The sequence below is a fragment of the Aspergillus vadensis genome, assembly GCF_003184925.1.
Source record: "Aspergillus vadensis CBS 113365 unplaced genomic scaffold BO88scaffold_22, whole genome shotgun sequence".
Taxonomy (NCBI): domain Eukaryota; kingdom Fungi; phylum Ascomycota; class Eurotiomycetes; order Eurotiales; family Aspergillaceae; genus Aspergillus; species Aspergillus vadensis.
Genome location: NW_020292060.1, coordinates 109538 through 124162, shown reverse-complemented (window position 1 = coordinate 124162; position 14625 = coordinate 109538). Strand labels below are relative to the sequence as shown.

At 49.4% G+C, this 14625-nt stretch overlaps 8 protein-coding genes across 8 annotated transcripts; 4 read left to right on the top strand and 4 right to left on the bottom strand.

Moving 5' to 3' along the window:
* Positions 1 to 1405: 1405 nt before the first annotated feature.
* BO88DRAFT_469556 (C2H2-type zinc finger protein) lies at positions 1406 to 3310 on the top strand (the record flags this gene model as incomplete). Its single annotated transcript, XM_025711628.1, has 4 exons — positions 1406 to 2170; positions 2227 to 2280; positions 2380 to 2553; positions 2620 to 3310. 4 exons carry the CDS (start codon positions 1406 to 1408, stop codon positions 2968 to 2970), a joined length of 1344 nt encoding a protein of 447 aa, XP_025559856.1. The 3' UTR covers positions 2971 to 3310.
* BO88DRAFT_406983 (putative mitochondrial folate carrier protein Flx1) lies at positions 3278 to 4857 on the bottom strand. Its single transcript, XM_025707298.1, has 3 exons — positions 4621 to 4857; positions 4258 to 4503; positions 3278 to 4137 (listed from the first exon to the last, which is right to left on the bottom strand). Exons 1-3 carry the CDS (start codon positions 4736 to 4738, stop codon positions 3518 to 3520), a joined length of 984 nt encoding a protein of 327 aa, XP_025559855.1. The 5' UTR covers positions 4739 to 4857; the 3' UTR covers positions 3278 to 3517.
* A 511-nt stretch (positions 4858 to 5368) lies between these two features.
* Positions 5369 to 5826, bottom strand: BO88DRAFT_456361 (mitochondrial import receptor subunit TOM7; the record flags this gene model as incomplete). The annotated part of the gene is made up of 5 exons (XM_025710920.1): positions 5369 to 5390; positions 5454 to 5490; positions 5573 to 5601; positions 5669 to 5715; positions 5800 to 5826. 5 exons carry the CDS (start codon positions 5824 to 5826, stop codon positions 5369 to 5371), a joined length of 162 nt encoding a protein of 53 aa, XP_025559854.1.
* Positions 5827 to 6227: 401 nt separating this feature from the next.
* BO88DRAFT_417779 (U2 snRNP complex subunit HSH49) lies at positions 6228 to 7440 on the top strand (the record flags this gene model as incomplete). Its single annotated transcript, XM_025708318.1, has 3 exons — positions 6228 to 6247; positions 6319 to 6694; positions 6778 to 7440. 3 exons carry the CDS (start codon positions 6228 to 6230, stop codon positions 7438 to 7440), a joined length of 1059 nt encoding a protein of 352 aa, XP_025559853.1.
* Positions 7441 to 7992: 552 nt separating this feature from the next.
* BO88DRAFT_121890 (DUF2015 domain-containing protein) lies at positions 7993 to 8640 on the bottom strand. The gene is made up of 2 exons (XM_025701341.1): positions 8493 to 8640; positions 7993 to 8425 (listed from the first exon to the last, which is right to left on the bottom strand). The coding sequence occupies exons 1-2, from the start codon at positions 8545 to 8547 to the stop codon at positions 8106 to 8108; spliced, it is 375 nt and encodes a 124-aa protein (XP_025559852.1). The 5' UTR covers positions 8548 to 8640; the 3' UTR covers positions 7993 to 8105.
* Positions 8641 to 9090: 450 nt separating this feature from the next.
* BO88DRAFT_417777 (60S ribosomal protein L28) lies at positions 9091 to 9871 on the top strand (the record flags this gene model as incomplete). Its single annotated transcript, XM_025708317.1, has 5 exons — positions 9091 to 9133; positions 9237 to 9331; positions 9395 to 9418; positions 9493 to 9617; positions 9697 to 9871. 5 exons carry the CDS (start codon positions 9091 to 9093, stop codon positions 9869 to 9871), a joined length of 462 nt encoding a protein of 153 aa, XP_025559851.1.
* Positions 9872 to 11017: 1146 nt separating this feature from the next.
* Positions 11018 to 13209, top strand: BO88DRAFT_490040 (malate dehydrogenase). The gene is made up of 9 exons (XM_025712748.1): positions 11018 to 11527; positions 11608 to 11639; positions 11742 to 11852; positions 11928 to 12015; positions 12076 to 12453; positions 12509 to 12593; positions 12647 to 12791; positions 12851 to 12987; positions 13155 to 13209. Exons 1-9 carry the CDS (start codon positions 11515 to 11517, stop codon positions 13159 to 13161), a joined length of 996 nt encoding a protein of 331 aa, XP_025559850.1. The 5' UTR covers positions 11018 to 11514; the 3' UTR covers positions 13162 to 13209.
* Positions 13153 to 14342, bottom strand: BO88DRAFT_469550 (trafficking protein particle complex subunit; the record flags this gene model as incomplete). Its single annotated transcript, XM_025711627.1, has 4 exons — positions 13153 to 13576; positions 13652 to 13741; positions 13824 to 13944; positions 14113 to 14342. 4 exons carry the CDS (start codon positions 14340 to 14342, stop codon positions 13445 to 13447), a joined length of 573 nt encoding a protein of 190 aa, XP_025559849.1. The 3' UTR covers positions 13153 to 13444.
* Between the last annotated feature and the right edge of the window lie 283 nt (positions 14343 to 14625).

Below are 14625 nucleotides of genomic sequence, written 5' to 3'. Positions count from 1 at the left end.
GTCATTCATTATTTGCCTCCCCCTTTTTTTTTCCCCCCGAGAGGCTTCGTATTGAGATCCAATACATCCATGACAAGTGCTGTCGTACATCCATACATCCAATACGTAATTGTCTGAATACAACTCCATACATTCATACAATGATACATAGTCATACACGCTTATCCACACCCACCCCCCCAATTCAAGAAAAGAAACCACCCCCATACCTCAGCTGCCTGTTACTTTTCCTATTCTGGTGCATACAAGCCTTCAGCTTGCTTAATACCAACTAAACTAGCAGGCCAGATCCCTGTCACTGGCAACCCCGCTGCTTCCACTACTCTGGGACACCGAGAAAGGGAGGGTGGATGAGTGGCTAGCGATGTATATCTAGTAGTAGTAGTAGTTTAGTTCTAGATCACCGACCTCAATCTTTCCGGAGGGTCCAAGGAACCTAACCAATGCAAATTAGTATATTTATTATTTTTATCATTCGTGTTGTTTTTCTTCCCTACTCTTCTTCTTTCTTATTTCTTATTTCTTTTCTGTTCTCCCGATTCAACAAATAAACTAAAGAGCAATTAATTAAAAGGGAATCAAGACGATCCGAACAAAATAAGGGAAACACACACACAGAGAGAGAGAGAGAGAAGGGGAAAAAAAGAAAAGTAAAAAAAAAAAAAAAAAGGAAAAAAAAAAAAGAAAAAAAAAAAAAAAAAAAAAAAAAAAAAAAAGGAAAAAAAACAAAGAGGAAATAATAAAAAAGCCGAATAAAACTTACCCAAGAAGACAGGCTGAAGAATCAAGCCATATATTTGCTTATTGGTGATCCCCCATTGTCAAAATCAATGTCATAGCCCACCTCGTTGCGACTGCCGGCTACAATCCATTGTCCCTCTCTCCACTCTTCTTTCTTGCCCTACTCAAGAGCTTATATACATCTGGAGCCACTCTGGTCGGTTCTTTCTTCAGGGACACGCTCAGCTTGTGGGGAACTCAAATTCCATTGCTGATGCTGATGTTTGCTTTTTGAGATCTTGATCTTGATCTTGACTTGATACCCTATATATTTTATTTGCTTGTTCCCGACCTGTTTGCTTCTTTACTTCATCATAACCTTCCCTTGTTTTGTGTCATTATCAACAAGCAGCCTAGGCTCTGTCTTTCGAAGAAAGTGGGTGAGTGACAAGTCTTCCAATTCAACACGACACCCCGCGAAAATAGCTTTGTAGATGGGTTACTGAGACGTGATAGCAGGCAGTATCCTGTCCTTCTCATCGGTCCATCTTGCTGTCTCTGTTTCCTCGCTCATCTTGCTCTCCAACCGCTTGCAATCAGCTCGGCAGGAGATAAAGGCGCTTTTGAGGCCCTGTGGTGGAGAGAACGCAAAGACCAGCAACCCTTACATCGCCATTTTGTCGAGATGGAAACTGCAGAACCAGTGTCATACGAATTTCCCGGTCATGCCGTTGGGGCGGTTGCGCCTCGTCGAATGATGGGCTCGAATGTCGGCCACAACTTTCCATTTTATACCAATCCGACTGGTGGCTATACGCTTCCATTCCATCAATCTTCGTCCCCTGCGTATAGCTTCGGACACACACTCAACCACCACCATCATCACCATCACCATCATCCGGGCTACCAGCATTATTTCGTTGCCGGCCAGCAACCGATCAACCCCCAGCCGGTCCGCCTATCCTCTGAGCCACCGTCCATCCAGCAAATTCCCGATATCCGGCCGGCCAAAAATGCCGTTAACCGGGTAGCCAGGGATCCTTTAATGAAGATCGAGCACAACGGGGGCTCACAACAACCTCCCGGAGCCCAGTCCTCGAGTAGCGAAGGAGGTGCACAGGGGAAGAGCTCCAGCTCCAGCGAGGTTGAGTTCTCCACGGAGGTAGATATCTTGATGAAGGCAATTCAGGCCAAAGCCAGTGCTCAGTCACCAGGGGTGCAGTCTCTGCCACCACTGCAACAGTTGACACACGGGGGAAGCACCGGATACCCTCAGAGCTATACTATGCCGGTGACGACCCCAAGATGCACCGTTATGGTCGAAGAGGCTCCATCAAGATCAGGCAAAAAGCGCAAGTATGCTTGCACTTTACCACAGTGTGGCAAGAGCTTCGCGCAGAAGACGCACCTGGATATTCATATGCGGGCTCACACGGGGGACAAGCCCTTTGTAGGTGGCATGAGAATCGAGACTTTTAAGATATGACGCTAATATGTTACGAAAAGGTGTGCAAAGAGCCCTCATGTGGACAGCGCTTCTCTCAGTTGGGTAATTTGAAGGTAAGTCATGGGATGTTCCCCAAGATAGTTCCCTATAAAGAGAGCTTCAACACCATCGAAGATGTTGCAGATTTTCTAACGGAGACAATTGGTAATTAGACTCATCAACGACGCCATACTGGGGAAAAGCCATTTTCCTGTGATATCTGTCAGAAACGATTCGCTCAACGAGGCAACGTCCGTGCTCATAAGATCACACATCAACATGCCAAACCATTCACTTGTCTCCTGGACGACTGCGGAAAGCAATTTACCCAGCTTGGAAACCTCAAGGTGCGGAGACCAACAATCTTCAACCCTGAAACCAACACCTTCAATAGTAGCTGACTAGTATAACAGTCACACCAGAACAAGTTCCATGCCACAACCCTACGAAATCTTACTTTAAAATTCTCCCAAGTGACAGAAGGAGATCACATGAGCCCACAAGACAGGAAGCTCTGGGAATATTTTGCTACATTGTACAAGAACAGCAACAAAGGAATCAAGGGTCGCGGGAAAGACCGCAGGATCTCGCCTACTTCACGGTCTGATCCCGGCTCAGACTCCCGCAGAAGGATCCAGCCTCTCAGCAGCAATGATGACAAGATGCGCCGAGCAAGCTATGAAGATACATCTATGTATAACGGAGGTTCTAGCAGCGATGATGACGACGCAGAACCTTATTATATTGAAAGGCAGGCTCATTGACATACCATATCGGCTTTCTCCACATTTCTTAGAATCTTGTCGCATCATTTACATTGCCCTCATTTGTTACTACGATACCAGTCTCGTTCGTGATTATTTCGTTTCGCCTCATATAAACCGCATATCGTGTTGAATATGGTGTTCGCCTGGAATAGGGCTTTCCCAGATGTTTTCGTTCGGCCTGAAGACTCTTCTTATGTACATCAGCGTGGTTTCCTCTTTTATTTTCCTTTTTTTGGACATATATACCTGTGGCGGACAAAGCCCGTTTAGTACGTTCTGGTTCTCAACATGTTGATATATATGATCATATTACAACCCCTACAACTGCAAATAAAATACATGCCAAATTCTGGCAAATAGACATTATTGGTTGCAGGCGACAGGAGCCTTAACGCATATATACACACAAAGATCGTATAAGGTACAAGGTACAACCTGCACACGAGCCGGCGGATGCGAGATCTGAACAGCTGTGACATATGTCCGATGGGTAGACGTAGTTGCCTCCGCTTTCCGCGCGGATAAGGCAACAACTTCCTCTCTATCAAAGGTTGGATAATAACCCTGGTAGGTACGCTCTGGTATTTTCATACACCAGGAAAGTGACCCACGTACTGGGCAACACGCGCAGCAAATTGGGGCCAAGGCCCTTGTAGAAGCCAGTGATACCTTCTCTGGCCCAAATCTGAGCAACGGCATCCCTGACGCCCGAATAAACGAGGTGAGCATCGTATGTCTGCAAACGAGACCGCAATACCTGATACGGATAGGTAACACACCCGGCGAACAACTTCGACAAGCTGGAGATCACGAATAAGTCTACATTTCCCAGCTCCCGCATCCCCGACCGGGCCGCGTCCGACGACAGCGACGACACATGAGTTGAACCAGCATCTCGTCGAAGGCCAGTTGTTCCGGCCGGAGGAGCCATGCGGGAGCGATACAATTTCAATTGCTCGTACGCCATGAATTGAAGTGCGCCATGGCTGACTCCAAACAGAGCTGGAACCAGGCCCCGATAGAAGCCGGCAATACCCTCCGAGCGAAGAATCTCCTTCGCTCCCGTTGTGAACGACGCGTATGCCCCGGGGCTCTGGGATCCTGTCGACAGCATGCGGGTTTTTATCACCCAGATCGGATTGGTTAGCGCGGACGTCAACATCCCTGTGAGAATCATAATTCCGTAAATTAGCCTCATCTGCCGTTTCAGAACTGCGTGATCGGTGCTTTCTTGGGGGAGAAAACACATCGCAGGTCTGTTTCCTTTTTGCGTCTGGAGCGTACCTGCAGATCCTGAGGCTAGGAAGTAGTCGGCCGAGGTGAGGGCCTGGTCTTCAAAACCACGGCGCCAGGTGCGCATCACATCCTTGATGTTGCCGTAGCACAAGAAGTACAGCGCCCAACTTGTGGAATTTCCAACTATGTTGGGTGTCAGACCTCTGTAGAAGGCTTTGATGCCGCCCTCATTTTGGAAGATCTCGCGGATTACTGGGACTGAACCGCCGACACGCGAAGAGGATAATCGGTCGACTAGAAGATATAGCAGATTGATACTACGTCAGCCAAAGCTTCAAGACTAATTTGACCATTCGTGATTGATCCGCGCTCCACGTCTTGTCTTCTTTCCCGGAGAGATGAAACACTAACCTTGAAGCCGGGTCTTGATCAGATCTAGCGGATGCAGGCAGAGCGTCGAAGCGATTCCGGCCGTGAATCCCGCTACGGTCTCCACAAAGGACGAGGACAAGCCATCCTTGCCAGTCATTAACCCTTCAAGTCCTCCTGGAATGTGCCGCTTGCAGGGGTTTGAGATTCTAGCCGGAAGTGTCGGGAGTATTGAAGAAGTCCGGAGTCGGTCCGAAATTCTTTGGCCAGACTTCTGAGCTGGAGCTAAGAGTCGAGTTCATTGCGCTTGGCGGGCCGAGACGCCCCAAAATGTCCGAGGGAAATAACCGGATACTTCCTGAAGACATTTCCTACGACTGTTCACTACTACAAGAAACGAGATCACATATCCTAGTATTTGGATCTGAAGTCTGCTTCAAAGTGCATCAGTGGAGCTTACGCAAGTCTTTATTAATGTAGTCTTCCGGAAACCCTTTGCATGTATATCCTCGGTCCTGCCCTGGACCTGTATATGAAATTAAAACATCCGCGTTAACCAATACAAAGCATGAAAACTGATCGTGGTTTAAAAGTACATGTGCATCGATGTAGACTTCCAGTTGTCAACATCGACCCGAGGGGTTGAGATGGAAGAGGTTTCTCAGAATCTGCTAGTGTTCCGACAGGCAGTCTTATTGGTCTGTCTAAACTGCAGAAGGAGATTTCAGGCGTTGCATGTGTCTGGTGGATGGACATTCATCGTTTCCGTATTCTGAAGCAACTCATTCCTCTAGGCGAGCGGCGAGAACAGCCTATATGTAGCATTAGTGGGTTGACATCGTTGGGAAGCGTCGGCAGGGCGCAGTCGCTCATACTTGAACAGAGAAGGCTTGGGTTCACTGTAAGTGTAACCTATTCCATATCCGTTAGCAACGAAACTTCCATCATTAAGGTCCCCGACGGGTCCTTCGAAAGATAATTTCATCAGACGTACCGAGATAGACAATCAGCGGCAGGTATCCACTTATGCAAACATAACCGTCAGCTTTGGTCAGGACACATTGGTCGAAAGGATTAAGGTGCGACGAACTAGTGGATGGCAACTCTGGAGACATCAATGACCTTGGAGATACGCTCCTACATAAAAGGCATATCCGTTAGCATACCGAGATCAAGCGTGACTGGTTATGTAGGACGTGCAACAGAGCACCGGAGACTAACCTTGGTTTCCTCGGAGAACTGAACCATATTGCCGGCTTAAACTTGCACGAAGGCTGTGATAATAAACACAAAAATTTCCCTGCTGTTGATGTCGGTAAATCTGAGATTGGGAAAGGCGGAAGGGTTGACGGAGTGACGGAGTGACGGGAAAGACGGGGGAGGTGAAGCTCAAAGTTTTCCGGGGCTAAAGTTGGATCAGTAAAAGCTCCGCCGATAACCTGGAGTCCGAGTCTCCAGCGATCATCCTTCCAGCCCTTGTTCTCTCAGTACCTTCATTTTGACCTCTCAGCATATCCTGACTACACAATTCTTTCTTGTCAATTTGTAGTCTCCTTCTAGCTGATTCTAACATCTCCCCCATCTTTCGGTTCCTGTTCATTCGCTTTCATCCGGTCGAGGGGGCTCTTCAAGAGTAATACCTAGGCGCTATGTCCGGCGCAAGGCATTGGTAAGTGTTATCTCTTCACTCCATCAGGATATAAATCCTCCTAATGCCGGTACTTACAAGTGTTGGAATAGGGAGCAAGACAAAGAGGCCACCGTCTACATCGGAAACCTTGATGAACGGGTCACAGATAGCCTGGTATGGGAGCTGATGCTGCAGGCCGGGCGCATCGTTAACGTTCACCTACCGAAAGATCGAGTCACACAGTCGCATCAGGGCTACGGATTCGTGGAATTCATCAGCGAGGAAGATGCTGAATACGCGTCGCGAATCATGAACGGAATCCGCTTGTATGGAAAGCCCATCCGCGTCAACAAAGCATCGGCCGACAAGCAAAAGTCGGTGGAGATTGGAGCAGAGCTATTCGTCGGCAATCTTGATCCCATGGTTACAGAACAAGTTCTTTATGATACGTTCAGCCGCTTTGGAAACTTGGTCAATATTCCCAAGGTAGGATTTCTTCGTCCCATCTATAGGAGCGCCATGCGACACCGTGGCTTTCGAGTAAAATACTAACAATTGCTGCTACATAGATTGCGCGGGATGATAACAATCTGTCAAAGGGCTATGGATTCGTGTCGTTCGCCGACTTCGAGTCTTCAGACGCCGCCATAACCAACATGAACGGCCAATATCTTATGAACAAGCAGGTTTCCGTGCAATATGCCTATAAGAAGGATGGTAAAGGTGAACGCCACGGTGACGAAGCAGAACGAATGCTGGCAGCACAGGCTCGCAAACATAACGTGCGCCCACCGACCCAGCCTCTACCTCCTCAATTCTCGAACCCAGGGACACCTATGGTGCCAGCTGCGATGGCCAATGGAGACAGCTCTCGGCCAATGAGTACTAATCCACCAGACCTTAATATGGGCAGAGGCATGGCTCCTCCGAATGTACCGTTCCAAAACGTACCTCCTCCACAAGCAAGCCGACCTGTTCCACCTCCTACATCTCTGGCGAACCCACCCCCCGGTTTACCAGCACGGCCGCCGCCTTCTCAGGCCGGATATGGGGGGCCGCAGTCTTTCCTCCCACCAGGATTCAATGGTGCTGCTCAACAATCCTCATTCCCTCAAGCAGCACCTCCGCCAGGCTTCGCTCCACCAGGGTTCGGTTCACCGGCAGGAACTCCTGGTCCTCCACCTCCGTTGCCCCCGGGATTCCAGCAACCTGGCTATGGGCGCGGGCGCTGAGCATCCTAGGTCAATTGCCTTGGCTTGAACCGAAGACGAGGGGGTACTTAAAAAGAACAATTCCATCATTGTCAACCATTACTTGGATCGTCGGATGCTAACTACTCGACTTGATGTAACGACCCACAACCGAGTAGCTGTTAATGCCCTACGGAAGAATACAGGCCGCGCCCGATAATGAATGGCTCAAGATGCCTCAGCTCACGGGATAGCACTGATATATCCGCTTGTTACACATGGCAAGATTGAAATGCCAATCAGCATTAACGTTCGACAGGAAGGAGGAATGTGTCTGAATAATCAAACCTGATGTCCACAGTTCTCGATATGTCATTTATGCTGAGTGGTAGCAATGAATACAAAACTGAAACACTACAGCAATTCAAATGCCCATGTATGGTAACTGAGAGTTGATTGCCAGCAGTGATCCACGAAGTCATGAAATAGGGTTGACACAAGATATCAAATCAATTTTCAAGCAAAGAGGCCAACACTAGATCTTGACGGCAATAGTAAACATACTCTACACGCTGCAAAGGAGTCTTGAAATCATTCGGGAGGGTATAAGTAAGAGGAGAGTCTGCTGGTGAGAAGCATATGTCGAAGGAAAATGGGAAAAGGAACGAGGGCAAAATAAAAACCAAGCGACTGTGATACAAACGTCATCAAGAGAATGACACGAACTTTGGGTCCCTAGGTCGGCCATCGGGACCAATATTGTTCTTGGAAAAGCGCTGCTCCATGTAGATCCGACGACCTTCATTGAAATTCACTCTTCGCCGTTTCATGATCCGTAAAATTTCGCGTTTGGCCTGGTCATCCAAGCCCGCTCTGGTGTCACCCTCGGCAATATTTGCGGAGATATCAAACTCTGATGAGACCAGACCAGCTTCCACATCGCCAGCAAACGTCGAGGGGAGACGATCGTAAATGTAGTCGGGAACGGGCAGTAGAGGTAGCCATCGAGACCGGGTGAGGTAGAGCGCTAAAGGCAGGTCAGGAAGGAAGGCTTGGACGACTTGCAAGATTGAGGGACTGGAAGCTTCGCATACCTGTGCCACACACAACAACCGATATGGTGAGGAAGTAGAGAAGGTAGTAAGCCATGATCAACGAGGGTTACCAGGCGCTGCTGAACCGCAGCGGGGATTAGGCTAGATAGGTAGATGAAAGCGTAACGCGGCGGGGATTCAGGTTTCAATTCCCCTAAAGCGACAGGAATAGTACCACCATCCACAGGGGTAAGCGATATACAGTATTCGAGTCTGGCCGGCGTCTTGCCAGAGCCTGCTACTTAGGAGGCATTTAGACAACAATGATAGACAGTCGGGTCATACGTAAGTGTACGCATATGGAAGAGCGCGGAAGGTGTAAGTGGGTCGAGGGCGCGGACGCGGCTGGAACGACAGGCGGCGGCCCCCGTTCTCAGGCAGCACTCCCGGGCATCTAACGAACCGCCCTGAAAATGGGTCTATTCCTAAAGCGGCCCGCTTAGCGAGGCTCTCAGCGTTGGAATTCTTGGCGCTGGCACACACAACTGAAACCTTCTAAGGGCTAGATATTAAGTCGTAGCTGGTATATACCGAACGGACTTGCGACGATTTGGATCTGTCCTCATCCCCCACCCAAGCTTCGAAAGAGACATTCACAATGGCCGCCAACGTTTCCAGCGACCTCATCTGGCAGCTCACCCGTACGTCACTAGCACCTTCCTACGCATATTTTATCCCAATGGAAACCCTAGGAGCCGTTTCGCGCCTCGTCTTCTCCGGCTAATGTTACGACTACCTCAACAGGCACCCAGAATGCTTATCTGGTCAAGCGTAACAGCGGCGGTGGTTCTCAGTTCTCCCGTGACCCCCTGAACCTGCAGAACAAGCACTCTTTCAAGGTACGGACCCTGGACGTAAGGTCTGGGTTATGTTTTCGTGCTAATGTCGAATCACCTGTTTAGTACGCCGGCTATGCCAACACCAAGGTACTTTACCCGCGCTTCATATCATAGAGTTTTTTTTTCCGTTGGGGATTGGATGTTTAACGCTGCAACAACAGGCGGTTGGTGTCCAGGCCACCGAGAACGGCGGTGTTGCTGTCATCACCAAGAAGCCCAGCAACCCCCAGCAGCCTGCCAAGAACGTCGTTACCGTGACCTACGGCCCTAACGCCTCCACCCGCAAGTAAGTCAATATGAGCAGTTGGCGTGCTGTGATGTCTGTGAGGGAGGCGTGACAGTTTGCTGATACTGCTCTCGCATAGGATCTACAAGGGTGTTGCCGACAAGACTGCCAAGAACGGCTACCGTGCTGATGTCCGTGAGGACGCCGTTGCCCGTGTCAGCGCCGTCCGTCGCTCCCAGAAGGCCAAGAAGGAGACTCCCGCCCAGAAGCCCCGTGGTGCTAAGGCCAGAAAGGCTGAGGAGAAGTCGGAGTAAATGCCAACTTTCTCTTTTTCGGGAAGGGCCAGGAGGCATGATGTCATGAGAGCTGGTCGGGATGATCGACCATAAAAGCGCCGTGCTGGCCAAGGGCGGTAACATCTATGTAATTTAGCAATACTGCTACCAGAGGGGCATTGTTCTCCGGCCAGGCCATTCAGAATGGAAACCAAAAAAAATCTTGGGAAATTCAACAACAACAGAATGAATGGGGAAATGGAAGAATTGCCATCTTCAATTTTGAACACAGTGGTAACAATCGGACTGACGGGAAAACAATCAGCCTTCCGCTTGCAACTGCCTGTGATGTCCCCTGGCCATATTTTGGTAGGCTGTTTATTGCCGCCTGTCGGGCCGAAGTAGAATGTAGAACCGATGTCGTAAGCACGTATCTAACCGCAAAGTTACCGTGAGACAACTTTGATATCCGCCTTTTCCCGAAACCTTGATGGAATCCCCGGTCAAACCGGTATATTCTCTCATGTGGACTCCTGGAACGAAGGAGTCGACGAGAATTGCCGGAATCTGGGGCGGCGTGTTTTGGGGGGGAACTACATCCGAGGGATGAATCTGAACGACTCCAGAAGTGACTAAGCCACCGTCAACCGGAAGCAACAATCCGGCTCTCATGGCAAAGATAGAATGTCCGGACTACGGAGGAAAGATTTGGCGTGTGTCTGATGAGGTTTGTAATAGTAGTAATAAGGTGCTTTGGTCTTGATTAAGCACAAGTCGGTTTGCGGGAAGGAACTACATGCTTGATGGTGAAGTATCATGTACTGAATAAAGTATTATTAGGGGATGGGTTCCTTAGAAATGTGTAATAACTCTACTCGACTTGCTGCCCGCTGGGGTGTATGTAACTATGTACATACATGCCTTCCAGAGTTGCCGAGCGTAACTTACTACTAGAGGCGACTGGATGTTTGGGGAACAATGCTATTGGGGAGGGGCCCGGGCACCCTTTGGGGGACACCCGCGGATGGGCTGGATCTCGGTCACTGGAGACATAGTCCAGTGGTCCAGTGGTCTAGTTAGCAAGACAGCTTCATGGTTAACCCCACATGTGATCCTCCGTCCGGTTTCCGTAGTATATATAATGGTCCTGGAGCTTCTCCCTCTGTCGATGCGAATTGAAAATCAATTTGCCCATTAACGTACTTCTTATCTATCTATTCATTGTTCCTTGCCCATTCTCTCTCTCTCTCTCTCTCTCTCCCCTCTTCGGAAGAAAATACATTTAGTAAGTATGATATGGGCCTAGGATTGAGCCAATGATCCCCCGATCCTTCCTAATCCCTGTGCTGCCACTTGCCCCGACCTGTTCACCGTGACCGTACCACCAACTGCAGCAACACCACCCCGCCCCCTCCTCAAACTAAACCCCTCCCTTCCCAATTCCACCCCCTCTTCCCCTCCCTCCCCCCTGTTATTTCGTTTATATATATATTTTTTTTTTATATTATCTGGTTCCCCCCCTCCTCCCTATCAGTTCCTTCCCCAAACTTCTTCTCCTCTTTCACTCTCGAAAATTTCTCTCTCCCTTTTGTTTAATACCCACACTAATCTTGCGTGCTTCTTTTCACCTTTGTGTATAGATTTGTCACAGTTACCAAAAGAGAAGTCTCACAAAACTCACAATGGTTAAAGCGGGTGAGTGGTCTTCACGGCGCCTGCATTTTGACCCCGCTTTTTAAAACGAGAACGACCCCGGACTAAATCCATTTCGACAGCTGTTCTTGGAGCATCTGGTGGCATTGGCCAGGTACGTGCCCCTCATTTGCCCCTACCAGAACTGCAGCCCGCGATGCAGGTCTGTCACCTTCTTTAACCTTTACTGACTGTCCATGTGCTTCCGATCGATTAGCCTCTGTCTCTCCTGCTGAAGACAAGCCCCCTGGTTGACGACCTCGCACTCTACGATGTTGTGAACACCCCCGGTGTCGCTGCCGACCTTTCTCACATCTCCTCTGTTGCTGTATGTGTGACCGTGTCACAACGCGCTCCCTATCTCCACCAAACAATCTGGCTTCGCCTCTGACACTGTCGATAGAAAATTTCCGGATTCCTGCCCAAGGATGATGGATTGAAGCACGCCTTGACCGGCGCTGACATTGTTGTCATCCCTGCTGGAATTCCCCGTGAGTGAACCACGTCCCATGTTCTGAGGTCCTTCTCACTGACAAAGTTGCTGTTAATAGGCAAGCCTGGAATGACTCGTGATGATCTGTTCAAGATCAACGCCGGTATTGTGCGCGACCTGGTCAAGGGCATCGCCGAGTACTGCCCCAAGGCATTTGTTTTGATCATCTCCAACCCTGTCAATTCGACTGTTCCCATCGCCGCAGAGGTCCTCAAGGCCGCTGGCGTCTTTGACCCTAAGCGTCTCTTTGGTGTTACCACTCTGGATGTTGTCCGCGCGGAGACCTTTGTCCAGGAATACTCAGGCCACAAGGACCCATCCGCTGTGCGCATCCCAGTCGTCGGTGGCCACTCGGGAGAGACTATTGTTCCCCTCTTCAGCAAGGCAGCCCCCGCTTTCCAGATCCCCGCAGACAAGTACGATGCGCTCGTCAACCGTAAGTGAACTGCGCAGACTCTTAGCGATTGAAATGTTTACTGAACTATATGCAGGCGTTCAGTTCGGTGGAGATGAGGTTGTCAAGGCCAAGGATGGTGCCGGCTCTGCGACCCTGTCTATGGCCTATGCTGGCTTCAGGTTTGAGTCCCTCATTTACAAACTCTTGGTGTCAGAGCTAACCTCACATCAAGATTTGCTCAGAGCGTTATCAAGGCTTCTCAAGGCCAGTCGGGTATCGTCGAGCCTACCTTTGTCTATCTGCCTGGTGTCACTGGCGGTGAAGAGATTGCCAAGGCCACCGGCCTGGAGTTCTTCTCTACCCTTGTAGAACTTGGCGTAAGTCATTCAATACGTCATATTTGAATAGCGGACATCACTCTGACTAGAAAAAACAGACCAACGGAGCTGAGAAGGCCATCAATGTTCTTGAGGGCGTGACCGAGCAGGAAAAGAAGCTCATCGAGACCTGCACCAAGGGCTTGAAGGGCAACATCGAAAAGGGAATCGAATTCGTCAAGAACCCCCCACCAAAGTAAACGCGCCCACCCCAGTCCCTGAGTCACAGGATACCCAATCATCGATAGGTGATATGCCAATATCGCACCTCTTCACCACCGGGGAGATATCTTTCGGTGGTTGCATCACAAGTTCATGGACATGGAAGGAGCCCTGCTAATCATTGTTATCCTGGGGAGATAGGCTTTGAATTATGTGACTCTGCAAACGAATGGGCGATGGTCGATGGATTGCTCTGACTCAGGATTTATGACTTCGAGATACGAGTGACCTGTTTAAATGATAAAGCCTTGTATTCTTCATGCCCGCACTTGAATGTAGGATTACCCAGCAATCCGTTGGGAAGAACTGCAGCTCCAGCAGATATCCCTGGAGTGCTGCATGTGATTGTCATCCAAGCACACCTGTGATGAACGCATACTGTGTGATTGGCGGTCTGGATAAGTTTCAAAGTCGCCTATGTCCGAACGCCTTCAGGGCTTGGGGTTGACGGTTTTGATTTGAAAAGTTGCGCCTGGAAGCTCTGTAGATTCTGCTTGAACAGTGGTTGTAATACCGAGGTTTGATAGAGCACCACGAATAACGCCGCATGGAAACCATAGATACTATAATATACCGCAAGTCGTTAGATCATGGAAGGCTGACCTTTAGGGATAATGTATCGTTTGGGACAAACATACCGCTTGAGCCATAGACACCGCTTCGCTTCGAACAGATGTACTCATCCTTGCAAATGGTCGAAATGAGTTGTCAGTCAAGACATACACGCCCTGACAGTGCACATATTAGCCTCCCCAAATAGCCAGCCAGAGCACTTCAAAGGGACTTGAGAGCGCGTTCGGTTTTGCCTACCCGGTGATTCGTTTTCAGGTTATCCACCTGCTTCTTAAATAGTATCGTCCACAAGTCCTTGCACAGAAACTTTATGACATCCAGGTTATCTGCGAATCGTGGGCGATCGCGGGAGAATCTGCTCCGGTGGACAACAGATACGCGTTAGCTGCGGGACTTCGATCAATAGCACACCTGCCAATCTGTCGGTGATTTTGTTTCTCTGATGCGCACTCTTGCGGCAGATAGTTGCATAACTTGGACGACCGAAAAGACGTCGCAAACTCAAATAGCGGGCTTTCAAGCGTACCGTTCAGCCAACCCTTGTCCAACCCTGTAACCTAGAGATTCGAGGCGAAAGAATGTAGTTTCCCGGATTTCTTCATCATCTGGTAGCTTATCTTCTGAAGCAAGCTCCTTCGCTAAGCGCTCCGCCATAGGGACGAGCTCTATCAGGAGGAAATCAAGGCATGAGGCACCCAGGAGCCGCGCGTGTGGATCTGAAGCATTGAGGGATGAAGCCGGTGCATCCAACGACATTGTATAAGGTGTTACGGTGGTCACGTTCGTGGGGGAGCCTGATTATCGTAAGGTGGCCTGGATGACTCGAACAAAGTGAACTCGGTGAATTTGTGATAGCAGATAACTGTTGTACCCTGTTGTTTTGCGGAGATTATGCGGCTCGGAGTAGGCCAGCCAAGCATATCGCAAGCTCCGACGGAGCGGCCCCTATCTACTTACGAAGTACCTTCCAATTATGCCGACTTGCCCCCTTACTCTGATGAATAAGCCGGCAGAACGAGTGCCTTCCTTCTACAATGAA